At 42.7% G+C, this 27,730-nt stretch overlaps 1 protein-coding gene across 6 annotated transcripts in view; it reads left to right on the forward strand.

The window, feature by feature from the left end:
* Window positions 1-27,730, forward strand: part of LOC121328945 (cytosolic acyl coenzyme A thioester hydrolase-like) — a 53,686-nt gene that overhangs the window by 11,960 nt on the left and 13,996 nt on the right. For 4 of the 6 annotated variants that reach the window (XM_041274095.1, XM_041274093.1, XM_041274098.1 and 1 more), the window contains exons 4-8: window positions 3,557-3,648; window positions 6,134-6,248; window positions 7,091-7,105; window positions 7,905-7,991; window positions 20,872-20,988. In XM_041274095.1, the coding sequence (XP_041130029.1) occupies window positions 3,557-3,648; window positions 6,134-6,248; window positions 7,091-7,105; window positions 7,905-7,991; window positions 20,872-20,988 (426 nt within the window). The remainder of the gene's footprint in view (window positions 1-3,556; window positions 3,649-6,133; window positions 6,249-7,090; window positions 7,106-7,904; window positions 7,992-20,871; window positions 20,989-27,730) is intronic. The other 2 variants (XM_041274094.1, XM_041274099.1) reach the window with 2 other exon arrangements.

Raw genomic sequence — 27,730 nt, forward strand, 5'->3', positions numbered from 1 at the left:
GTCTCTCCAGTCAGTAACGTCACAGTTTCATTGAGGTTACAGAACATTTTCATTTGATTTTGTTCGGGAGACGCTTTTTAAGAAAAAAAATAACAAAACAGTTTTGACAACACTTGAGCCGTAGGAAGACTCTGTTTTGAAAGGGCCCTTGCACAGCAGCTGTTTGTCAGAACAACGCAAAGGATACTGAGAAAATCCAGGATTAAAAAGGACTAAACTTGGTTGGACGGCCCTGTTGCAACAGAAACCGTTCGCGCAAGTTATCTGTAAGTTATCCTGTCTCGTAAATAGTATAAAGAGATCGCTCATTTGTTCCTTGACAGAAACACACAATCTAAACCGGAGGGGATGTGGGACTCTCAGAAATATTCGGTTCCAGTTTCCTGTTAGATTTCTAGACCTTTTTCCTAGCTGGCAGCTCTGGGTGAAGCTCGCACCTGATGAATGTGTTAATTGCTCGTGTGTGTGTGGTGTGCAGCATCGCACTGTGAGGTCTCCTATAGTAAGATACCATTCCTGGGAGCATTCCACTGCCCGGGCTGCCAGCTGTTTATCTGCTCTATTTAGATGCTACAGCGTTGCCAGTTGGCTCTGAAACCCCAATCCATTCCCCCCAGTCAAGACTATCCCCTTGAGGGGACAGCACGTTTAACTCTCACCAGGGGTGCACAATAAAATAGTTGAATTCCTCCACCCCTTACTGTTATCTTAATTCTGTCAGGTATCCTGAAATAGTGGGGTTTGCGCAAATGTGTCATGTTGTGTAATGGTGCTGGGCATGTTCTCCTGGTCTAGCCTGGGTCCTTTGATTCCTCGTCTCTTATTCGTAGTTTGTGCAGTCAAGTCAACACTTAACACTTAACTCCTAGCTTGGTTTATGTAGATGATAAAGCTGGCCTCTTCAATCAGTCCTGAAAGAGGAAGCACATGTGTGCGTGGTGGTGGAGGGGGGGTGCACTGTGTTTGTGTTGTTCAGTAATACACTGCTGTGTGTGTGGTGGTGGAGGGGGGGGGGTGCACTGTCTCTCAGCATCGCTCTGTGTTGGTGTTTCGTCTTTAAAGTGCTCCTGCAGAGCCAGGGGGGAGAGAAGGTAATGGGAGCAGACATTATTTGCTTCTGTCACGTTTCATTAGCGTCTGCCTTCACCCAGTCTGCACGGTCCTGCTGCTGATATAAAACTAAGTGAATGGGTGTCACTTGTATTCCGGGCTGCGCTTCCGCCCCCCTATGCTTTTATTGTGGACTGCATTGGAGGTGTGCGCCTGTGCTTCCTAAGGGTTTGTCTTTTGTTTTTTTCAATGAGCGAGACTCGAGGCTGGAATCAAGTTTTGTTTTTCTCCCAGCCTTCCCCAGTCTTCACTCTGTCTCATTCGCTGTTTGATCCATGAATACAATCTTCCCTTCTTGAAGCAATGCTGAAGATTATTATTATTATTATTATTATTATTATTATTACAGTTCCTTGAGATTGGCTGCTTGAGGGTGATGCTATATTAATGGTGCACAATACTGCATTTATATGACGAGGTTGACAAGAAGGGGGTTATTATTTCATTTGATAAACTATAATTCAAGATTATAATGTAACCAATTCCACAAGGCTGAGACCCGCTGTGGCAGGCATTCCTGAAATCCCCAGGACGAGTCTGAGAAGCCCTGAAATAAACGAATAAATGGAGAATAAAGATGTGTCAACATGTAGGGTGGCATGACAATTACTAAACACTAGATGGCACTGTGCTGTAGGTTAACATCTCATTTGAATACAGGTAAGCTCGCATGAGGCTTAAGTTGGAACCACCCTCTGGCTGCGTGTAATGCCTCAAATATGGTACAATACTAGAAGTGCAGTGGTGTGTAATCTCTGCTAATTCACAGGCTAGTTTATTATCGGGTATTATTGCTTTTACAGCACAGAGGTTTTTACAACTGAAGCAACAAATCCTGCAAGAGAGTCATTGCCGCAATCCAGAAATAATGACAGGTGTACTGTCTGCATGAGCTGATTGCTTCATTTTCCATGCTGCAGCTTGCAGACCCTCTCGAGGTACGAACCAGGCATTCAAGTCCAGTTTCCAGATGATCCGCTTGCATGAAGCATTTCATTTATTTTTTTGTGGTTAACCTTCAATTTCTTTCTCCGGGGAGCGTGTGCGTTTGAAAGCAAATACTGGAGCTATTTATAGCCCCCCCCCCCCCCGAAAGCTGTGCTGTGTGCATGCGAATGCGCATCTCTCCTGTCTCTTTATCCAAAGTGTGTGATGCAATTAAATTCACAGCGCTCCGCACTCCAGTGGCATAGTGTTCTGGTAGAATCTTTGTGTTGTTGCCATGGGAACTAGCCGGCCAGGCTGGTTAGGCCTGGCTGTAAAATTCAAACGTTATTCCAAAAAAACAGACTGTCAGAATCGATATCACTCACCGACGCTTTCTGCTACGTTTTATATATATGTATTATCTTTTGTGGTTTATAGTGTACCAGGCTGTAGGAAGACGACATGGGTGTTACTTTACATAGATTTGCTGTGCCTTCGTCTGGGCCCTGTAAGGGTATTCGGAATTATATGCCTGTCGCTTAGTCGAAAGACACGATCGGCTGATTGCAAACTCAGAAGAGGCACCTTCTTTCAAATAAAATACCAGGACCTTAAAACAAGGTTGTGGTGCATCAAGTGTGCTTGGAGATGACAGTCTCCCTTGCTGGTATAACATCCTCGACTTGGTGTTGATTTTATCCACTATTTGACAAAGTGCCCTGTCCTCGATAGAGGGGAAGGGCTCTGGTGGCTTTCCCAGTTAGCACAGAGCCTGATGAAGAGTTATGGTTTCACCGTTACTGGGAGCCATTAGCTGCTGTACCGGGGAGACCAATTAATATCCACTCTGCTCATTTCATAATCTCTTTAAATGCTGATTTGGTTTTAATAAATCATTTTATCATCAATTTGAACAGACAACCTTTCCCAGAGATGCTTAACACTTACAGCTTTTTTCATTGTGCTTAATCTCTACCCCTGAGTCTTCTCCACCCATGGTGCGTGCTTCCTTCAGTGAATTATAGACTAGATGTGCTGGGGAAGGCGGCTCCACAGGTCTTATTTAAGTAAATCAAATGAGGTAATACATGACATTCAAAGCGCCTTGTACTGCTTTAAATTTGAGTTTGGAATTGGTGGACATTTAGTTTTATAAAAGGTACAAGATTTGCATAGATTTTTAAAAAAATTTGTTTGCAAGTTTACTCTGCAAGGTGAAAGATTTTGAATGCAACTTTTTAAAATGAAGCACAGTACGGCTTTTAGAATCAAATGAGGTGAAGTACCTGGTAGGGCATTCAGAACAGAAAACAGGAGGCACTTTTTTACAGAGAATCATGAGGGTCTGGAACAAACTCCCCAGTAATGTTATTGAAGCCGACACCCTGGGATCCTTCAAGAAGCTGCTTGATGAGATTCTGGGATCAATAAGCTGCTAACGACCAAACGAGCAAGATGGGCCGATTGGCCTCCTCTCGTTTGTAAACTTTCTTATGTTCTTATGTCTCTCTTTTTACAGGGTCCAAAAAGCTAACAAATAAGGCAACTCTGTGGTATGTTCCGTTCTCTCTTGAAAATGTCGACAAAGTCACCGACGTTCCTCAGATTGAGGTAAGTGGAGGGGGCAGAAAAGAAAAGCATCACTGCTTTAACCGTAGCTCTATATTTAATCTGTTTAATAGCGTTTTGAGACAATACTGCGCATGTTTCTGGTCAAACCATTGGAGTCAGCATCGTGGAAGAAAGAAATCAGTCATTGTTACTTTCCAAAAACATGTTGGCACGTGTGGGTTCAACAGGCAGTAAAACAGCTGGGCAGCGGCGCTGAGGTTAAAGCTTTTTTACTGGGCATGTGGATGTTTTTTGATTTTCTGATTTTTTATCTGATCATTGAAAGAGATTTTGCATGCCGCTATTCCTCAAAGAGCCGCTCGGCACAGGTAGGGCATATCTGAGTCATCATAACGAATATATTCCCTTTTGTATCATTTTTTTTGTTTAACTCCTCACATCCCGGGGACTGTAAACCAGCGGCTTTGGAATCACTCCATGCAGAAGTTAATTGCCATTAATTGGTACTTGATTGTAAAGGTGAGGGAAGGACAGCTTTTTCTCTTTTGAATAGGCAATTACATACACCCCTACTGTGTAAGAGACCCTGCGTAAGAGCACGTGCTGTTTCTTACGTCCCCTGGGGATTAGTGTTGAGGACAGGTTAAAGGTTACTCTGGTAGATCTTATGTAGTTAGAATGTGGGCTTGATTCGGAGAGCTCTATTGAGGTCACCAGAGGTGCTTTAATCTTCTGAGGGTTTGAGGACTGACACATAAAATGATATACGGTGAATCTAAACAAGGAGAAAAATACATCCGTTCTGATAAGTCTGATATTTGGCAAGGAGGTGTTTTTAAGCTCACAGAAAAACCTGGAATGGATCGCCCCGCTATGCATGAGGATCTCATCCATCCCTGCTACATATTATATGTGGATCAGCCAACCTGATTGCTCTTTCAATCTGCAGCAGAGCCTTTGAGTTATTTGGTTCAGTTTAATGTTATAGAGGATTGCTGGGATTGACAAAAGCGTTTTTTGGGTTGTTTTTTTTAAGTTCATGGGTTAATAGAAGTCAAACCTTCCCTCCCGCGAAAGCCAGAGAAAAAATGTTCTCTGTATTTGTCTCCGTTCTTTTGTGCTCAGTAAATGATTAAAAGTAAATTGGACCAACCCTTTCCGAGTTATTTTGGAGGTAATGCATTGTTTATTATCCAACGGAAAATTCCTGAAACGGGCATCAACAAAGTTGTGTGGTCCGGGGTTTATGTCTACATTTTTCTATTTGTGTGCTTTGTATTGAAATGAACTTCGAATCTGGGAATTGCTCCAGCTCCAATTCTTTCCTTTTTTTTTTTTAAAGCACCATGGATTGTTAATGTCATGTTGTGGCAGTTAGCATACCATTAAAATCCGATTCCTTGGAAAGTGAGTGAGCCATTCCCAAAGTGCTTTAGAAATAACTCTTTAGCTTAGTCAGCCGTCTCGTGAGTAAGTACTGAATTTGCTTGACCCGTTGGGAATGCTGTTTTAACAGTGTAACAGTAATACTGGAACACAAGCAATGAAATGCTGCTGTGATCCATGAACACAACACAGAGATCTCCTTGTAAATTTGAATTCGACTCTCAGACAGGTGATAAAACAACCATACGTGTAGACTCTTCACAAGAGCCTTCAAATACAACCGGAAACATGCGAGTTCTGTGCACATAATATATACAGGAGTCTCTCAGTAGAGCACCAGGGCGATTTGTTGATCAGTGCGTGTTTAATTGAGGCAAAAAGCTGCGGTGATCAATGTTTGATTCATTGTTGCTTCTCCATCTTTGCCGATATGCAGCAGTATATTGAAGCTCAGTTTCCCTGTAATGCAAGCTTCCCCAGGTCTTCTGAGGGATATTGCCTCGTGCACATGCAGAAATGCATGCACCACCTGTCAGTCAGCCTTCCAGCAGGAAACTGTTACCTTCACAAACCGGGCAGATGGCGCTGTGTGTGAGGACAGATGCACGGTAATGAAGGGCGCTGTGTGTGAAGACAGATGCACGGTAGTGAAGGGCGCTGTGTGTGAAGACAGATGCACGGTAGTGAAGTCAAGTGCATGCCCATCTCAGAGTTTAGGCATTCAGCCACGTCTAATCAAAGCGACTTGGATGATAGAAAATGTGCTGTAACGTTTTTTTTTCTTCTATTCTTTACGGTGTTGGTTACTTGTTTGCCCTTTCTGTCAGTGTTTCAACGGGGTCCTTAACTTCCGATAGAGTCCGATTTTTAGCAAACTTTGAAACGTTACATTGCCACGTGTTAAAAGAGAAATGTAATTTGCCATTGCCGGTGAAACTGTTGCCGGTGTTTATTGGGAAGGTGTTTTTCTCTCTGCGTTTTAAGCATGAACCTGTAATATGTATTCAGGAGTAAGTCTGCCGGCAGTGGGTTTCAGGAATTCGTTTTCCAAGCTGAAATGTAACTGCAGGGGCCTCCAGCAGGCAGGGGGGAAACGTTTGGCTGTAACCAGGCTTTTGTTTTGTTCGTGGTTCCGCAGTACGCCAGCCCGGAGCAGGAAGAGGAAGGGAAGAAACGTTACGAAGCTCAGAAGATGGAGAGGCTGGAGAGCAAAGAGAGGAACGGGGAAGCCATCATTCCCGTCATCAGCCCAGGTATCCAGACACCCTTTCAACTTCACATGAGATCTGTGGAAACACGGCTTTGTGACTCGAGGCATCACCACGGCTTTTTATTTCCCACGTGCCTGCTGATCCAATGCCACTGGGATGGAAATAAGACCCACTGCATAGCAGTTTGCTCCATTCCTGGTTTTACCATGAGTTTAGTAAGACACGCCTGAGCTTGTTGCCTATAGACTGTGGCTAATGTGGCTCGTATTAAAACCTGGAATGGATGAATCTGCTCTGCAGTACTCGGAGTCTTATTTCCATTACTGGGTCTACCCTAATACACAGAAAACATCACGCTGTCTTGTCATTAAAACAGTCTACGTTTATTTTCCTGGCCCCAAATCTGTCTAGAGCGGTCAGTGTACCATTTAAAAGTTGTACTGAAAGCCTAAGAAATCTTGTAGGATTTGCAATGGTACAGTGTGCCATGGGGACTTCATATTACAAAGTGCCTTTTATTTCAGTGTTTACTGAAACATTCTAAATCAGAGGAATCCTTAACTGAACCATTCTGGTATAGCCTAGAGGGGGGGTAGTGATGAGTTATTCCATTGTTAATAAGACGTTAATAATTGCACAAATCAGAACATACCGCAGTTCTGCTTGATGTGTTATTCTTACAACAGCCTCTGGGTAAGTGTAATGAGTAATCCATAACTTCTTAACCCTGTATCTGCCAGGACAGGCCACAGTGTCACACACAAGAGTTTAGCTTTTATTTCATCTTTAGAACGCTCTACAGAATTTTAAAAAAAGAAACAGCTAACGATACAACAGTGTGTTTAATTGATGTTTTCCATTGCCTTGCGCTGCCCACGTTGCAGACAGACAAACTAAAGGTAAGGCTTTTATTTTTATATTTGGAGGTACGTTATGGAGAACCATAACCTTCATTTCTCTTTGTGGAGTTTGATTTCAGACAACCACGGGTAAGAAAAAAAACAAAAAAACACAATTCCAGGCTGTGCAGCGTACAGTACATGCATTCTCTAGGATTTCATTATAATGATGGAGCTGCTCGCCTAATAGGAGCTTTTTAAAAGCCCCAAAATAGCATGCTTAGTTGGCCATAGCCCATTGGTTATCTTTATCAGAATTGTAGTTTATTTGGTACTTGTAAGGCTATAACATTAAAACTGCCCTGGCAGCTGTCAGTTTTGAAATTTTTCTCTGTTCCGTTAAACTTGCCATGTTAATAAATAAATAAATAGATAAATAAATAAATCATAGCTGAATTCATGCAAGAGAAAGACATGAAGCAGCTTAGCGTGCTATTGATCATTTCTGAGAACAAGGCCTGTTCGTTATAAAAGATTAAAGAAAGAACTAACACAATGTTTTCCTTTGTCTCGGTCAGTCAAACCCGGCACAAAACAAAAACAGAAACACTGCGCACTAAAGACATCGGGCTACACTTTTATTACAACACTCTATTTGTATCTGGTGTGCTGTACATCATTGTCAGCTGCAGTTTTTGTATATTGCATGCTTCAAAGGCCGGTTTCACAGATCCATGGTTAGCACTGTCCTGTGAAACCAGCCGGAACAGTTCAGATCCTGGGTTTGGCTGATAAGTGTGTGCCATGTGCAAGCCCGCTGTATGTTTCTTATGTTTTGTTCTCTTGTTTTATTTTTTAGAAGAGTACACTGTGGGATTCAGCCAGTCCAGCCTGATCCATCTCGTGGGCCCGTCAGACTGCACTCTGCACGGATTTGTGCATGGAGGTGCGTCTCATGCAGCTGCTTATTTTCAGACACGAGGGACAGAACAGGGTCTGGAAGGTCCTGGGTTTCACAGCTCCTCCAGTGTAGGTTTAGTATTGAAAGTCAGAGATGGAAATAAGACTCCCATTGCATAGTACTTTGATGTACTCCCGGTTTCACGATGAGTTTAATAAGACACAGCGGACTGTCTGAAAATGCTGTCTTTATTTCCATCCCTAAACTAACAATGTAGGTCAGTTCTGGGAGTTTAATCAAACAGGCTCCTTGCTAAATCTGCTGTGCCCAAAATACTGCAGTCAGTCAGTCAATCAATCAATCAATCAGTCTTTATTTTATATAGCGCCTTTCATAGTGGACCACCATCACAAAGCGCTTTACAAGATGCAGTAAAAACGAGAAAATCCATAATACTTTAAATACAGTGGAAAGTGCGTAATACATGATAGTAGCATAATACATGAAATAGTAAACTAAATGCAGTGGAAAGAGCAGAATACAGGATAGCAGCAGAATACATAGAATAGTAGCAGCAACACAGCAGCTAGTAGCAGATATCAGGCTTAAAGAGCATGGAAAGCAAGAGAGAACAGGTGGGTCTTGAGAGTTGATGAAAATCACTTTATACACTTTATAAGCTATTCATTTCTTAAAATAGGGTGGTGTACCAAGATAGAAGCATAGCATAGTGTAGTCAAGCATCGTAAAAAAATAAATGAAATCTTGCCATAGCAGAGCACATTGCATTCAGTGTATTCAATTGCTCATACAAGCAGCCTATTCATCTGCTCTGCCATGCATTGTAAAGTGTTTTCATTACTCCCCTATGACATTAATCCTGTGTTCCTTTCGTTACCTCCTGATCAGCGATATGATAAACCCGCAGCTTGTAAATCCATCGCCTGCACACATTTATTTGGCTGTGGGACCCAACTGGAGTGAATCTTATTTCATGGCTTTTGTCGCGTTGTTGCGCTGAAATGAATTCCCCATTCTGTTATTATTATTCTGTGCTATAACCTGGGAACTTTAGGGTTAAGGCTATGTACTGTTGACGTGCAATTAAAGGAAATCTGATAATCTGATTATTTTGCAAGACATTCCGTAAACTGTCTATTTGCATGAATCTACTGTACCTTATGAATTTGTCTGTCTATTAGGATTGCGGTTTCCATGGCAAAATGGTTTTACTGCATGAAATCGTAACACACTTTTCCATTCTAGAACGAACAGAACATTCACAGCAGTCCGTCTGCTTTCATTCAATGTAGAAAGGGGTGCCCACGAACTAAACCCCCAGCCCTTTGCATCCTGAATGAAGGAAATACAGAAAACAGGCCCGACATTTAGAAGCGGGGAGGTCTTTATTATGACAAGTCTAAACGAGAGGAAAACAAAACTGATGAGAATTTCACTGTTAACCCAGGTGTAAAGAAGCTTAGAAGCAGATAACTTGTATAGACTAGAATGCAAAAGACTACGTGGCTTGGGTAAGTTGAAAAGATTGCCGGGTGCCATCCCTTTTGGGATTATTGCATTGCATAACATCTCAGTTTAAGAATATCTCTGTGTGGTTGTTTATTACCACAGTAAACTCTGCCCTTCACCCAAACACTTTTCATGCATCGGAATTGTATTTTCGTGGGCTCGGCTTTGAAAGCGGTGACGGTGGAAAACAGCAGTAGAAAAATCCAGTTAAAATGACGTGACGTGTTATATGTAACGTTTTTATTTTAATTTTATTTGATTGTATTTGTGTTGTTTCTAAGCGGTTCCATTGTTTCTGCAAAGGGCTGCTTTTCAGATTAAAGCAGGCGACAGTGAATGAGGTGGTTGCACAAGTAGAACGGCCATGCAACACAGAGGGATTATTTAGAGCACAGTGACAAACACATTCAGAAGAGTGTGCTTTGCTTGTAACCAGGAGTGCTTATTGTGTGGGGATGGGGGCAGGACAGAAAACCTTGCAGTAGAATGTTCAACCCCACATTAAATGAGATTTTATAAAGCATTTGTAAATTACCACGATTCAGAATACTTTTCAAATGCCTTTATGTCACATTTTCCACAAATGCAGTGCTCACTTGACGTTAATAAAATACAGTGTTTGTATGTGACACTGTGCACATGTATTGACATTTTGGGATATTGTGCATGACTTGCAGCTTTTAAATGAAATATTACTTATTCATGTGTTTTCTGGGTTTTTTTTAGTCCTTGAGGTACCAGATTTTGACTGTATTAGCAGTTCCACTGTCAACACCCCACACTATGCAGTAGATTTTGTTAAGCAACAACATTGGGGAACGTGTGAGAGATCTATTGAGATGACGTCTATTGAGATGATGCATCCTAGTTCATATTTCAGCAGTATCATTTGCCCTTACTGTAAACTGCACTGTGTGTAAATATGCATCTTGCATTGTAACACCTTTAAGTCGTCTTGGATAAACACGCCAGGCGATCGCTGCAGTCATGTTTTAATGTTGAATCTTGTGCTTGCTAGTATCAATCCTAGGCTGGCTCTTGCTGGTTGCTTGTGTAGGTGTACACCGATTTGAAATGCATCTTCAGTGTGTTTTTTTTTTTCCCAGTCTCACATGCTCATTAAAAGGAGCACAGTGCTTGGTGTTTGCACAGATTTCACACATCACTGAGGCTTTCTGCTCTGTTGGCAGCCCGTGGGCAGCCACAAGGTGTTATTAGTCTATTGACAGATCTCTCGCTAACTGTTTTTTTAATGGAGTTTGGTGTCAGGGCTTGCAGCTGAAATATTGACAGCTCCTTGTGCAGTGGAGGTAACTTCTGACTCATGCTGTTAATTTTTGTTTTTATTATTTATTTATTTGGCAGATGTCTTTAACAAAGGCGGCTTACAGGTGTTACAGAGCAGTACAGGTGTTACAGTGCAAGATTAATGTTTGAATACAGTGCAGTTTACAGTAAGGGCAAATAATACTACTGAAATATCAACTAGGATTACAACAAGTTATATCTACAATGACATATTAGCAGTGCAATAGTGCAAGGACAGTGCATCAGCTGAGTATCCAGTAACGTGGTGCTGGTGTCAGGCAAGCCCATTGCAGAGTAGGAGGGGAAGATCAGGAGAGCTACAAGTGCAGTCTAAACAGGGGGGTCTTGAGGAGTATTCTATACATCAGTCTTGTGTTTTAAAACATCAGCTGGCTCTTTAACGTTGCAGCTCTTGAAACGCAATGCTTCCTTATATATTTACATGAAATCGTTTTGTGGACTCAGATCAATGGCAATGCATACTTGAGGAGTTTTTGTGTTGCATAAATCATGGCCATTTTGGGTAAACAAAACAACTAATTACTCGCACACTTACAGGAGCACTCCTACACTTCAATCCAAAGGGATGCTCAGCAAAAATAATTAGAATCTTCAGGGCTTCCCCAACATTCCTGTTCTAGAATCCTTTGGCTGGATGTAATTGACAGTTTACATACAACCTCGCAACCAATCAGAGGGCTGGGTTGAATCTAGGGAAGGGCCTGTTCCTGCACCGTGTAATTGTAGGCTTCATGATACTAGCAGTTTACCACATAATCAATTACACAAAATCAATGAATGAGACAAGTTTATGTTTTCAATCAGTCCAGCTAGGGAGCCTTAACAGCCCCTTCTGGCACTGGCTGAATTCACTGCATTGACTGGGTAAGCATGCTTTTAATTGTAGGCAGATCAACAGGGCTGTGTGGATCAGAGGGCATCTGTAACACTGCAGATAACACTGTGGTGATTCGAGTTCCCCATTGTTTGGGTGACAGAGATGGATTTATTTATTTTTTGGGGGGCGGGGGAGGGGGGGGGGATGTCGTGCCCAAAGCTTACGACGGTATTCCTAGAAAAAAAAAAAGCAAAACAAAACATGACTTCATGATCCGGAAAAACGGAGCGATTTTATTAAGATGGCAGAATTGTCGCTTCTTTCTTCGAGCCACTGTCGTGCTGTTTTCAAAATCCCGTATCTCCCCGGGTTTGTTGTCGAATGAATTTTTGGTGTCTCGGTATTTCCTAAGCGTTGTGATACGGAGATCAGCTGATTGACAGCTGGCTTCCAACAACAGCAAAATAAATGTTCAGATATCTCACAATCTCCCCTTCTCTATAACCCAAGCCGCAGCTGAAACCAACAGAGTATACAGTATATCACCAAATGCTCATAAGGCACAATTGTATCATCACTCCCACACGCTGCTTTAATTAATATACAGCAAGTCTGGTCTTGACTTCAGCTGTCCGCATTGGAGGACTGCACCGCCACTGAAATAGGCTTTGTTTGCAATGCCAGCCCCTCTGTAGGAGTTCAAGCCTGTCACTGGAAACGCAGTGCTGGGATGCGTGCCTTTGCCTCTGCTTGGCCTTGGGGCTGTCACCAAGAAGCGCTTTCAGACCCAACAGGTAGCATAATATCCCTAACAGCCCTCAGTACTTTTTTTTAAGCGTCTGCTTTCATTGCACGGTTTAAAATGAGAGCTTGGCTCCAAGAAGCTTGAGAAGGACACAGAAACAAAAGCATGATTGCTATCTATACCGTCGCAATCACAAGGGCATGGCGATTTCCTAGCAAAGCATCTGTGAGGGCTTTGAACTATATGGGCACCTATGTGCTGCATCACTGCCCCCAGATTACCATGGCACCCAGATGCTTTGGTTCTGCAGGCAAGCATGAGCAGTTTTGTTCCCGGGAATCTGCTCATTCACACGATTTTTGCAGCCAGTATAACTGCACCCGATAAAGTCACCAAACCAGAAACGAACAATCTTACATTTCATTGAGAGGCTTGTGAGCAGTCTGAAGTTGTTTCTTATTGGTTTTAGACTTGTACATCGCATGTGTTTTCCCAATCACCAATTGGAATAAAGAGCTTGGAGAATCACGCCCACTATTCTTTTTTTTTTTTCTTGTCTGGAATGAGCTGTTAACTGAGGTGCATTCAGTAGAATTTGTTCATGACGACCCCTTCCAGCTGCCTTTTGCAGCATCAAACCTGTTCTCCCCAAATGTGCAGTAACCCAGAGTTCTGCAGAATGAGGTCAGATTGCTTTTATTCCTATAAAAGCTTCCTGATGTTTTTATGCGGTTCGGTCATGCATAACATGTTGTAATCTGCCATAAAAAAATGAATAAATAAATAAATACTGCTGCGTTAGAAAATATTGCTGTGCAAAAGATGGAAAACAGATGTCATGTTACATCAAATTAATTGATTCTGTGGTGCAGCTCTGCTAAATTGGAAAAAAAAAAACAAACAACTAAAACACTCTGCACAAAAACATAATTTTTCCATACAGATTTATTTACCGGTTATTCTCTTGTGGGCGGTGCATATCCCTAGTGACGCGGTTGTAGTTTTCAGAGTACTAGTGTGGATGCATATTTCACTCTGAAATGATGATCTACAGCAGGATTTGTACAACAATAAAAACTTTGTGTGCACATTCTTGAGCAAGTCGCTGGAATTTTTTTTTATGCCTTGGTAGATTTATACCAGATTTTTGTTCATCTCTGAAAACGTGCTGATCTTAGAACTTGCTTCACAATCACGATGTCTCATTTGTGTATGTGGGATGTGATTGTAGCTTCCATACGTTGTCGGGTTCGTTGTCATGCATTAAAAGTTGTAGAGGTCTCCTGACTCCTAACCTCTTGAAAAACCTGCTTTAGTTTTCCCATTGATTTGATTTGAAAGATTGATCTTTCTAGCTTTTTATTATTATTGACTCTGTTTAAAACAAAAACTCGTGGAAGTCCCTTTTCCAGTTGCTCTCCAGTGCTTCCCTCGGTGGTCTGATTTGTAGACTTTGATTCCCGTGGCCTCTAATCTGCACTCGGAACAATGCAACTCATTCTGCGGAAGTAGAACTTCCCTGGGGGCTTAGTGAAGACCCAACATCGTGTCAGTGACTCTGCCCGAGGCATCTCCCTGTGTTTCCTCTTCTCCTGCTACACTGTTTGTTATTATTATCTTCAGCAGTTCAGTCAGCCCTCTCCACTGCAGTTTCATGCTCAGGCAGTGAAGCCCCATGGCTTGAAGAAGCAGAACGGTTTCCTTGCTGGGATGTTAATAATCAAACTCACAGAGCCCCCAGGTTCTGCAGAATTAATTCCCCATCGTCAGTTTGCAAGACGGTAAACGCTGGCTCCTATTTGAGAGTTAGAAACTGTAGGGAACGGCATTTACAAATGCTTTGTAGGACTTAAAATTTTTTATCGGGTTTGCATTTTCAGTGTGGGGAACGGACAACCTCATGCTAAGACCCCTCTGGGACACACATTACAGCAAGTCAAAAGAGAGGCAAGAGGGTGTAGTGTAGAATCTGGGTTGTGTTTTTTGAACGCATCCCTCTTCCTCTCTCTATTCTCGTTTTCCAGTCATGTGCTCCCAATTACTGGCCTTGTGCTTGTTTCCATGGAAACCGTGGTTAAATGCTCAGAGATTGGAAAGGGCACATAGGTTTGTTTTTTAATAAAGGGAAATAAAAACAAACAGTGAGCTTGCATTTGTGAAGTTGTGTTTTTGTTTATAGTTTAACTAAGCCTAGTGATAGCATGTAGGGCAGTGAAAGCTTCTCACTGCACATTTTAACGTCCAGTAGTGTGCGTTTGTGTCGGTCTAGCTGAGCTGTTTTTTCTGTCGGCAGCATGAAGCGCTTACATCACATCAGAAGTATGAAGCTTGTTCATATTTTATAGATCTGCTTGTAGATCTGCCTTGTAGCTGTCCACAGACGTTTATCTCCAGCCTGGATTAATCACTCCTGCCACAACGACGCAGCGCTCACAACAGCAAAGTATCCATCAGGCAAACAGATCGGTAAAGAAATACAACTGGGAGCCCTCCAGCCGAGCCTCGTAAAAATAATTACAACCTCCAACCAGATTTCATCAGTCATCATTCAAAAGCAGTGCAAGTCGGATTTTGTGTTTGTTCGGAAACGAGCCAAATAATCAAGAAGTCAAAACAAAGCCGTTCTATCCGCGCCGCTCAGGACTGTCGCAACCCCTCCTGCATGACATTTACAGTCGAGGGGGATCCAGGTTGTGCTTGTGTCATTGCACATCAGTCTCCCTGTATGCAACTGAATGGACTTTCAACTGGGTCTTCATTCTAATACAAGTGTACAGAAGGCCTAATGAATGAACAAATTAATGAAATTAGCAAACTGACACCAACTAATTCGATTCAACAGGATTTAGGGGAAAGAGCAGTTTTAGATGTGTTAATAGTGTGTTTTAGAGTTTAATGGCTATATACACAAACCACTGTACCAGGTTTATATCATGTATTGGTATTATGCATTATTGTGTAATAACATGGTAATAACTAGGTAACCACCAATATCTATTACATGGTGGTGCAAATGTGTAATTACACTGGACCTGTCACTATGTAATTGCATCAGGTAACCAGATGTTTTTGACAAGTGTCCATGTAATAACACAGCAGTTACCAATAAAAGTAAGAACTATTGATAGTTATTACAATGTAGTTCTGTTTGTGAACGTGGCTCAAAATGTTATCCAAGTGATAAAGTGTCAAAAATACGCGTGTGTCTCAAATAGAGACTTGCCTTTAGTGCCTGTATAGTCCAAGGCAAATTCAGTGGTGCAATCATTTATATGTAAACGTTTAAGAGAAAGCATTTGGCAGTAAGCCCACCTACTTTAAAAAAAAATTGCAGAGTGTGTAGGTTTCAGAGCAGCAGATTGCATCTACTGAGATTCAACAACGACATTAATTTATTCCCCTAAAAAAAACAAAACACCTACGGCAGTCAAGCCCAGTTGGCCTTTCTGCCGATATTAACAAGATGTGTTACTATAGCAACGTCTCATTATGAAGCAGTGGAAGTCTTTTAATTACACAGTTGTAGACAGTGATTAAAAAAACACGCTCTTGGGAATCAAAAAAAACAAAACAAAAAAAAACAACCCAAAGCCTACATTTACAGGTCTAAATATAGAAGTGATTTTGCAGTTTGTAATGAAAGCCCCTGGACTGGAGGAGGCTGAATTTTTTCAAAGTGGCTTTTGTTGTTTTCAGTGCCCGCGTGGGACTGATGAGGGAAAAATCTGGGGGTAAATCACCATGAGGGATCTGATCACGGAGAGGCGCTCCTTTTGGCACGCTCGCTCCTGGTGAGGTTCATTTTGAGTGGTTGTTGGTCTGTACCCTTTGGAATCACACAGAAAGCTGGAAGACTCTGTCTTTACCTCTTTCTGTGTCAATACCTGTCCAGTCGCTACTCAAAATACCACGCTAGCGAAGTGCAGTGACCGCGGCACGGTTTGGAAGATGCTCATCTGTGGATGTGCATTCAAGGTCAAGTAACTTTTTAAAGTGTGCCATTTCCTACTCTCTTCTATCATGGCCTACCCTGAATACAATCTTCCTACAGTGTAAAGCCACATGATCGTTGTTTCATTACCTGCTTTATTGAGTTCGTTTCCTCCCGTGCCAGCGTCGTGGAGGCACATCTCTAGACTGCCTGCCCCCCTGGCCTCCGCAGCCCGCTGGAAAGTGGCGTCAAGGTGTAAACCCCCTTTGATTAATAGCGAGTCAATGACAGCTGGGTCTAGAGGGCAGGCTGATTCATTTGGGACACAGTGCTCACGACATGGAAATAAATCACCGTTAATGCGATCTCATTCGTCACTTTTTCTTTTTCTTACCACTTCATTGGAAATAATGACGGAGGTCCCCTTAGCAGGCTGTGCCAGCACTCTGGGAGAAAGTTTCATTAGATGGGTAGCGCAATCCTCTTCCTGTCATATAATAGGCATTGCTATGGGACCACTCCGGGTCTCTTCATACATGGATCGACCCCAATTCTGACAATTGAGTATTTGATTTGATATGATATGGCACCATAGCACTGCAGTGGAATGAGACTTTTTTTTTTTTTTTTAGGGAGATTAAGATGTTGACCTAAAATGTTTTTTTCTGAGAAAGACAACACCATTTCTGCCACCTATGGTGACAACACAGTCCAAGTGAATGCTCTCCTTCTAGCAATCCGCTTCTAAAAGGGAAAAAGGGGGTAGACGTCTTTAATTAAGTTTGTTACAAGGTACAAGGCGGCTGCACCAGGGAGCTGTGAACCTGTAGTGTGGACAAGGACTTACAGTTTTCCAGAGCCTTGCTTGCGCCTCCACGATCCCTCTGCTACATCAGCGACTTTGAGCACCGGGCGATGCTAAAAATAGAACCTTAATTGGAGAATAAAAAAAAAAAAAACAGGCAGCCCCTGAAACAGCTTTGCTAGCAAGCTTTGGCAAGCAAGGTCCAGGAGTCAGTCTGTAGCCTAGTGCATCAGCATATTAATTATCATAATTGTCTTTGATTAAAAAAAAAACACATGTCTGATTCTGCAGAGGGAAAATGTATTTGCTTCTTTCTAACAGAGGTTTTGGTCTTTAAAAAATAGGTTTTGTCCAGAATCTCTCAGGCTGCTGATACTGGGATGTATTTCAATGCTATACGCATATAGGTGTTGGGCATATTGCCTTCTACGTCGATAACAGAACAAAGGATGCAACAAAACATATGCCCCCCATTTACAGCGAACTCTCCCTCCATCTCTCATTAGAATCTCGCGCGACCAGCAGTCTCTCGCACGAGACTCTGCCATGTCTTAAGGGTCATTACTGGAAACACAAAGTTCAGAGACCTGAACGAGGAGGTACAGACGTTTTAAAGTCTCTCACAGCGGGATCTGCACATGAGATTGCAACACACTGTCATTTTCATTTTCACTGAGACTGACAGTAGCGCTGAATTCCAACACGCCTGTGTAGATAAGAACAGTTAGTAGGGGGACTTATTCCTGGGAAGGTTACGTGCTGGAAATGTCAGGTTTAGACCATAAAACGTTGTCAAGTCGAACAGAGCACTGAAGCTAGAAGCACGGCGAGGTGATACGTTCTACTGTGGCAAATGTGTTCTGCATGGCTGTGAATGGCAGGTGATATTATCTGCTGTGAAGGTACTGGATTGCGAGAGAGGAGATAAAAGTGACCCGTGTCTCCAGGTCAGAATGTAATCAACTACCGCCTGTGCATCATAATCTGGAACTTTATTCCAGCAGTATTGAGAAATACAGGGATTTGAACAACTGCATATCACTTACAGTAGGGTATCAATTGAAAAGGCCAAAGGTTTTGAAAGTCTCCCCGTTAAAAAGACTTATTAAAAAGTGTCACTACCCCTGTGGTCTGCAGTGGAGCCATTCAGATCAAACAAGCAAAAAATAGACTTGTGCAGCAGCATGGTTTGGTGGCGGGTTCTTCACTAATGAGAAAAACAAAGAAAGAGAATGGTGACGATTACTTCTCCGACAAAAACCTTCTGTTCTCGCCCCCTACTGAAGCTCAGTGATCAAAAAACAAAAAAAAAAACAAAGTGAGATATTGAAAAAAGGATCTCGCTTTGTAGAAGAACATGCTTTCTGATCAAGACCCCCACCCCCCTTTAACTTCGTTAATTTTAAGTTTCACCCTACAGTAATTTGGAGAAGTGCAGGTTATAGCCTTCTGGGTCAGGATATTGTCATTGATATTCGGACTCACGTGGGCACGTCGGACCCTGGCAGCCCAGCGTTGCACCTGAAATGAAAATGCTGTTGTTGTAGTGAGGCTATAAAACTTAAGTCCTCAACTCGCAATAAGGTATCAGAGAGTTGTAATTCGATCTTCTGTCTCCGCGAATGTGATCAGTGAGAGTCATATGCCATTTCGAGAAACACACTGCTCCCTACATGGGGTGAGCAGGGGCACAGCTCGGCACTTGGCATTGGAGAATTATAACTTTGTGTTATTGCAGTGCAGTGATAATAGTTCTCTGTAGCTGGTAAAGCTTTTTAAGGAGACTGCAAACCTTTCCTTTCTACATTAAATTAAAGAAAGTTTTCATGGCATGTAAAATTTATAGATTTAAATCCGAGACAAGGATCGAAGGGTCTGTAACCCTAATGAAAGTAAGGTTCCATTTGTCATACAGTAGTTTGTAATCCAGCAGTGAGGCAAAAACAACATTTGCATTTGATTTAATGACATGGTTCCATTACAATGGGGCTCTTGCAGTGTTCAGCCTCTCACTGTGAAAACAGGGGCATTAGCGAGATGATCTCATTCCAGTAATGACCTTCATTACCATTGTATACATTTCTATGGCAATTAGTTCTTTGTTAACGTAACTGCAACAGACGTCAGTTAAGGGTTAGCCAAAGCAGTGCTGCAGCAGCTCATTGGAGTTTTCACACAGGGTCTTGTGTGTGCTTTCCGAAACCGGGAGCTTGACATGCCTTCAGGATATATAGAAAACGACACAGATACTGTGCAGTATTCTGCAATGTATAAAAGCTGCATCTTACTGTTGCAGGTCATCTTCTGGCAGGGATGGGCAAACAGCAGATCAGAGAGACTTTGATAGAGGGCTTCAAGTGCAAAGCAATGTCCAGCGATTCTTATGTGGCTTAAAATCCAATGCATATGTTATTAATAGTTGCCCTGATTTTTTAAATTTATTTATTTTTTTAAATCTGATAAGCAGTTTTTAGCTGTGGAGAACATTCCGTATGGGTTCCCATGCAGATATTTGACTCACCTTTGCCCTGGGCCAAAAATAATATTCTTCTTTATTTGTTTATGTCAATACAACGTCAGGCTATTGAAAGCATTTACAAATGCTGACGCTTGTTTGACATGCCTTTCCAACCACACCGGAACGTCACTACCACCCTGGCACTCTGCATTGAGTTAAACTTAAACAGAGCTCAGGTGGTGCATTGCTTGTACTGTGTGTGTGCATCCTTGCTGTAGCCCTGCCTGATTACTCTGCGCTAGTGTAGTCAGCAAGCGAGCACAGTGAGACCGTGGCATCGACATTTTCTTGAGCTGTCATCCTGTGTTAGGGAGAGGGGAGGGTGGGCCGGGAGCAGCAGTGAGTGTCACAAGGCTGCCAGCACTGCTCACTCAGTGTGTGTGTCTGCGTGTGTGCCTACTCTTAGTGCATATCTCAGTGTGTCCTTGTATAGCCTTGTGAAGCACAAAGCTAAGAACCACTCCTTAATGTTATTTAAGGAATAGTATTACTAAAACAAAAGGACCGGTTGGAGGAAGCCATTCATGAAAAAGACCTTGAGGCTACTGCAGGACAATAGCGCAAATAAGCCTGGCTGTGCTAATCATCTTTCAGCCAAACCAGCAGAGGGAAAACCACACTCCAGACAAGGGAGGCAGTCAAGGCAGCTCAACAATGAACCCATTCAACTGAGCTGCCCTTAAAACCAAGGCAATCTCAACATTCAGCAGCTCCCAGCATACACCGGGCTGGACAGGGCTGTCTCAAGCACATTGCACATCGCAAACCGCAGCCCTTCTTCAATACCCATCACAAGCACTAGCCATCAAAGGTTCTGAGTTTTTTTGTTGTGTGTTTTTTTTTTTTTTTGTACACTTGTCTTGGGGGATGTTATGATTTCCAAGCTAACAACAAAAAGTGTGTAGTAAACTTGAGTCCAGGACAGTAGATCCTGCTAACATATTGCATAGTTTGTTTTGTGATGTTTGCAATCCGTCTGAGTGCTTCTAATTACAATTACTCATTTTATTTTATATATCCAGTCTGTGCAAAGGTGCTTTCGATATAACTCCAAATGCTTGCAAGCATCGATAAAAAGGGAGATCTTACACATCTGCTCTTTGACAGCAGAGGTGAAGCACCATTTGTTGTAGCATTGATGCCTTGAGAAGACAATTCCTTCCTAGCAATCCTTTGTCCGGGAAGGATCAATACCCCGGAGTTCCCCAAGTGGTCGTGTCTCTAACCAGTGTGCGTCTCTTTCTTCTCAGGAGTCACTATGAAGCTGATGGATGAGGTGGCTGGGATCGTTGCTGCCCGACACTGCAAGACTAACATCGTGACCGCCTCGGTGGATGCCATCAACTTCCACCGCAAGATCAAGAAAGGTACGACCGGACGCTCAATCGATTGGATTTGCTGGTTCGCTGGCATCACAAATTCAATCAAGCCTTTTTAATCTACAGTAATCAAATTGATTTATTGTCCCAACCCGCTGGCATGCAATGGCAATTCCATACAGTGCTGGACATGCCTTTTAAATGTGTTGCACTGAGCCCAATTTAAAGGCTGTTGAAATCAATGGGAAGAGTTTTCATTAGAAGTCGAGAGGGACAGTGCAGCGGTGGTTTCCGTACTGTAATTACGGGGCTTGTAAAGGAGACTGCATGAAGTTTTATATTAAAAAAGGCCCTTGAGTTATTCATTGATTCATGTGGGAGGGCTCAATAGGCTGATCTTGCAAGCTGTGGCAGGAGTGCCAGGAGATTGAGTTTGCCCTTGGACCAATGCTGACAGGGGATAATGATTAGAACATGCACTGTTTTCTCAAAGCTGTTGCTTCTTGGCTGGTTAATAGTCGTTCTTTTTCTTTTTTTTTTTTTTAAGCATTCCTTGTAGTAAAATCTCATATCCCATAGTAATTATAATATCTCCATAGCGATCAGATCTGCATTTTCTTTGGAAAGATGACTACAAAGGGCCCTATAGCTGGATGGATAGATAGATCTATTAATTTGCTGTTTAAAGTGGAATATGTTTTGTTCTCTGATATTTTCCATTCTGAGCGGCTCTAGGTTTTGGTTGCTCCAGTAATGAGTAATTATCATGAAATCTGTCCGTTCAAATCATGTGGCCTTTCCGCTCCACCTGTGTATGGGGCAGGTGGGTTTGCAGAGCTGATTTGAATGGAATGAAGAAAACATTTAGAATTCTTTTTACAAACACAGAACTGGAGCAACGTAACCCAGAACTGTTGCAAAGTCAGAGTCATTGCAAACACTGTAAAGCATTACAGTGAAATGACACTGAAAGCTTTTAACTCCTTTATTGAAACTGCATTATGTGCTGCTGGTTCAGGTTCACTGACATCCTAACTGCAAATGCAGTGCAATTAGTTGTTTTACAGAAACGGCAGAATGACAGGCAGACTCGACCGTCGTGCAACAAACCAGGTAACAGAGATACAGACACGGCTCAGCAGGTGCATTAGCAGCACGAAGCAGTGCTGTTTTGCTCAGGTGTCTCATGAGACTGAAAGCTGTTAGCCAGTCACCTGTGAGGTGGTGTGAGTAGGACTTTTCCCACACAAGTCTTGTGGCTGTGTGAACAATTAAGACTGTGTGATATGCAGGGTGGGCAGCATGCAGGAACTGAGATGTAGGAACCCTTGCTGCAGGCAGCAGAGAAAACATGTGACTCGGCTGGAGGTCTGACTGCAACTGCTGGCTGTTTATCATCAGCCAACCTCGTAATAAAGGTCTGAGGGTCAGCGATAATTGGACTTCGGTTCCCCGTACTGGAGAACGGCCATTAACCCGATCTCGAAGCGCTCTGAACCCAAACCCTGCCACGCTCACACCCCTTTGATGTAGAGGATCATTAAGCAAGACCTCCGGTGCACCCAGCCTGCTTGCTGCAGCTACAGGCTGATTCACGAGCAAGCTTTAATTATCTATTAAAATGCAATTGCAGGCTGCTCCCCTTAAAGTGGTAGACTCAGGGCTTTAAATCAAACCGTAAGAGATTTGAAGGGTTTTTTTATAGGATAGGAACACACTGTAAATGAAGTAAATGCATTGTGCAGTGGAAAAAAAAGAAACAGCGTCCGACATGTACAGCAGATCTTTGTGTGTGTGTGTGTGTCTTAGCAATCAGTGAGCCAGGAGGGTAATCTAGTTGTTATTGTGACAGTGAAAACGTAGTCTTAACATGACCGTGCTTGCATGCCTTCGGTTTGATCAGACAAAGAGGTGCACCCAATACAGCGCTAGGTTTTCTATTGGTAGATCAGCAAAGCAAATTCAGTTTCTTTACTATTATTATAATATGCTGTTGATTCTGTGAATTAGTGATTCAATTAAGCGGTTTCCACTGTACCATCTTCCCTGACTCACTATGTTAAATAAGATTATCAGCAGACAATCTGATGTATTTAATTGACCATACCGGTTTCTGAGGGTAATAGTGGCCTAACTTTAATTTGAGAATCTTTTACTTTAAAAAGATAAAAAATATCTGCAGGATAAATCCCACAGATTTATTCAAATAGATTGAACAATTTGAACAATCTATTTCTTCAAATAGATTGTCTCCCAGATGCCCCTAGCCCTGCATCCTTTCATTAACGCTGTGGTAAATAGGATTATGCTCATTGAAATGTGAGTAATGTTTTAATTACTGTCTTCAGGAGGACACTCAGATAGGGGAATGCAGGCATGAGAGAAAGGTGAAGCGTGCATCTCACTGATCTGCTTTTTCATGAAGCAGTGAGGCCGTGTGGTGCTGCAGGACCTGTAGCTTTTTCTTTATTTTATTAGGCAGGCAGATTCAATCTGCATGCCCCCTGTGGGATTGTTTTGGCCCAGGCTGGATGGTACAGCTCTGGGTGGTGCAGTGTCTCAACAGGCTGTGATCGATGGGGGAATGCCCCAGCAGGGGGGGAGCCCCGGCTAAAAATACCGACTGCAGCTGATCCGCAGCGCTCTTCACAAGAGTGCTGTGAGATCCCAGGCTCGCTGATACACTGGCAGGTGTGGCGCGCACCCTGCTCCGCACCCGTGAACGAGGGCAGGCAGCTAAATACATCATCCTCGCGGAGCAGCGCTACGCTGCTATAGCGTGGTTACAGGGAGGTGCTGCATCGGGGGCAGTACTTGTCTTTCTTATCAGATAGTAACGACACCTCGTTGAGAATAGGGGTATATGGTTCTGTAAGAGGATAGCTGCTTGCATCGTATGGGACCCTGCAGAATACTCTATAAAGGCATCACAAATAAACCGAGTTCTTCATCCGACAGCTTGCCTAGGAACGGGGTGGAGCAAAACAAAGAGGCATTCATTCGCCTTCCCCTTTGGAAGTGTCAGCTGGGTCTCCAGTGGACTGTAATCTGCAGCACAATCTGCTACAATTGGTAATCTTTGTTGAACTGAAAGGCTGAACGAGTCCCAATTGAACAGCGGCACTGAGCTGAATGCGCACTGTATTTATTGAAGGCAGGGAAGTGAATGCTTGAGGGGGCTGAATCCACCAATCCTTGTAAAAGAGCTTGCCCTGCTACTTCAGAGGACCGAAGAGGCAGGAGTGAGCACCTCTGATTTACAGCTGCTTCTTGCCCACGAACCCGTTTTAGTGCGTGTTTCTGTTCTGCTTCCCTCTTCACGGGAATGCACACCAGCCGCACACTGGCTCTGTATTAACGTGCCCTTTTGCCCATGTGAGCGAGCTCCACTTCACGCTGCAGTAATTACAGTTGCTGTGCAACTTGCTCCTCATGTGACTTGCCGTCAGTTCCATCATGTCTCCCATGCAGCGGTAGAGTTGCGCTGTGGATCTCTGCAGAGTACCTGAGAACTGGCATAGACTGTGTGAGGCTGAGCTCAGCCTACGGACTCAGCCTGTCCATTACTGTCGGTGCTCGTGTGAGGGGTGCACGGAGACGCCACTCATTACTGACAGCTCACAAACACAGTGAATATTTAATGGAATAAGTTATTTATTGTCTAGTGTGCAGTTCAGAAAGCCTATTGGGGAAAAACGTAGGTCTGGACGTTTCCTGGCTGAGTTAATTTTATTAATTTAAACAATAATAATGTTGTATATCCTTTAATCCCACCAGTGAGCCTGACCCTGTTTCATCAGTCTGTGCCACATTTAAAGCTTGTAATTCATGGCTCCATCCATGGCCCCGTTTCCCAAAAGCCCTTCATTTTTAATTGTATGGATTTTGTAAATCCATTTTAAATTACCAGATGCATGTGGTGAAACTAGTGTTTTATTCAAGACAAGGCTATCCATTTGTAGTGAAACTTGGTACAGCCATTTATTTGCTTTTTGTTATATATATATATATATATATATATATATATATATATATATATATATATATATATATATATATATATATATATATATACACACACACACACACACACACACACACACACACACACACAGGGTGATTAGAATGCAAGCTTACCGCATCAATGATATGGTACCTTGATGTGGTAAACTTACTTTCTTCTCACCCTGCATATTTGGGGCACAAGCGGAAGACCTTTTGAACTGCCCCTGCTAACACTAACGAGGCTGCTGCTGTCTGACGTGATTTTGATTGGGTGCACATTTCCAAGTGCCGTCTTCTGATTGGTCGATCAACTCACATCGTTAGTGCAAATGCAACACAGTGGCGGTCACCTCGAAAGTCTCTCGTGAGAAAGTCACTGTGCTGTCATGTCAGGTTTCACTGCTTCACTTAAGGCACAGAATAGGTCAGCCCTAAGTAAAGCTCTGAGCCGCTGCAAAGCCCTTTCATTATTCATTTTTAAATGTACGTCACAGAGAAAAAAAGCTTCATTATTCAGAAGTGGTTTAATTGGTGACGGCATCGTGTTTCTCTCTTTTATTATTCTCCTTATGCTGGTGAGTCTTCCTGGACTGTTTGAGAAAACGAGGTCCAAGTTGTAAGTAATTGAAACGCTATGAGTGGAAAAGCAGCTGGAAATCCATTACTGTATGTGCAATCGTGATCATCCAGCTCCATAGCATTTATTTATTTATTTCTTAGACCATACCTTATTTATCATTTATTCACTATTCATTATATATAGCTGACCATTCTGAGACTGGTGGTTCTTTCACAAATCACTGGCCCACAGTGTTACATATTTAGTAGAAAATCATGTAAGCTTTAGCTTTAGTTTCCATGGAAATCAGACTCGACTCAGACATCAGAGAATGGAAATGGCCCTTCAAGGACAAGCTTGCCTGCCTGTAGCTTCTCAGAGTTGATACCTAGGACTAATTGTACCACCCAGCCGTACACCATAGGCTGCTCGGGAACTGAACATCATACTGCAGCTGTACATAGCAGCCTTGAGCACTGGAGCTGGTTGTGGGATCCTTGTTGCTAAGTTGTTTACTTGTCATGATCCCTCCTCTCTCAGGGTCAGATACTTGTAAGGCTGTCTTAGACACTGCTGGAGTGGTAGGGCAAAAATCTGGAAATCTTAGCGGACAATCGTTCCAGCTCTTTGGCGTTTATGCTGCAGAAATCAATGATAGCATTTGATATGAAGAGGTGTATAATTTTAGCTGCACAGCTGCCCTCCCATCGTATATAGGTAGTTACCCGCAGGCATTTCCAAAACCTCACTGCAGAAATTCCACTTCGAGGAGTCTTTTCAGAAGCAGAGCCAGTGATGGAAAAGGGACGTTGGTTCGTAAGCCAGGTAAATAATGGTCCTCCTAACAGAGACAGAAATAAGTATTTACAGAATGCACATAATAGAATATTAAGCAGGAAAGAAATTAAACATGTAGAAAATATCGAAGTTAAAGGCCCTTTTGTTCAGATCAATAAAACAGACTCCTTTGGCAGAAGAAAAGGCAGCTGAATGTGTTTGTTTTTAGGTTTTTTTCTACAGAAGAAAGCGCTTTATGATAACATGGGAAAATAAAGAGGTCTTGGTTTTTGCTCATAGCTTACACTCGGCATGCGAAAAAAGACTAATAGAGCTGATGGAAAAATGAAGGACCCACACTCTGGAAAATGTAAGGAGATAAGATCGAAGGGCAGGAAACTTAAAACGGCGTAAAATAATTGCACCCAATTGAGAGCATTTCCTGGCAGACGTGACGATCATCATGATGGCAGACGCACCTGGAGGTCACGGTGTAGCTTGATCAGTTTTATTCAGCAACTGATATTATTGATGCTTGTTTTGCAGCCCAGACATCTGAGTAGTTAGAGGAACTTTGTAAAGAACAATCCCAAGTGGTCCATCTCTGTGTGCCTGCGTCTGTTTCGTGAACGTAAAGGATGATGAACTACAGGGGAAAGCGATGTGCAGATGCTCAGATATCTCAGGATGATCAATAAAAACGCAGTTAACACGTGCATTGAAGACCTTGACAAAGACTGCACTTCGAAACGCTTCTCGCTGAGTGTTTAATACATAGCAAGGAATGATTCAGCAAGTGCAAGAATATGGAAAACATATATATATATATATATATATATATAGATATATATAGATATATATAGATATTTACAGGTAGGGGGAGGAGCAGAAGACAGCGATGCTAAGCAGTGAGGTTTTTTCTGGTTGCAGTTACCTGCAGGTGCTAGATCTGCTGGCAAGTGCAAGATAAATTGTTTGTTTAAAATGATGCAAAACCCTCCCATCCAGGAGTTTATCTGACAAACAAGCCCTCCTGCTGCACATGAGGGCCTGCTGCAGAAGGGGAGGCTCCCTCTTTGTAGCTGATCTGATCCAGACACATCTGCCGTTGAGCTGAATGATGAATGAGCAGTCTGCTGTTTCCTGTGATATAACCCAGGCCTATTATCACCTGTGTACTGCTGCTGATAGCAGGGACTGCTTGCTGTTGCAAGCTCCAGCCTGGCAGCATGGCACCATGGCACCATGGCAGTGCTATCAATTTTACCGGCTGTGCCGTTTGTCATAAATAACTACATCCCACACAGGCCGTGCTGTGCTGTCTCTCTTCGAAGCGCCCTATAAAGGATGGCGATTCATGTTTGACAAAGCTGTAGTTTGTGTAATAGCCGACATAAACTTGACAAGGGGAGTGATTTGTATTTGTCGAGATGAAGTCACCACGTTCAC

Source organism: Polyodon spathula, chromosome 16 (assembly GCF_017654505.1).
Source record: "Polyodon spathula isolate WHYD16114869_AA chromosome 16, ASM1765450v1, whole genome shotgun sequence".
Taxonomy (NCBI): domain Eukaryota; kingdom Metazoa; phylum Chordata; class Actinopteri; order Acipenseriformes; family Polyodontidae; genus Polyodon; species Polyodon spathula.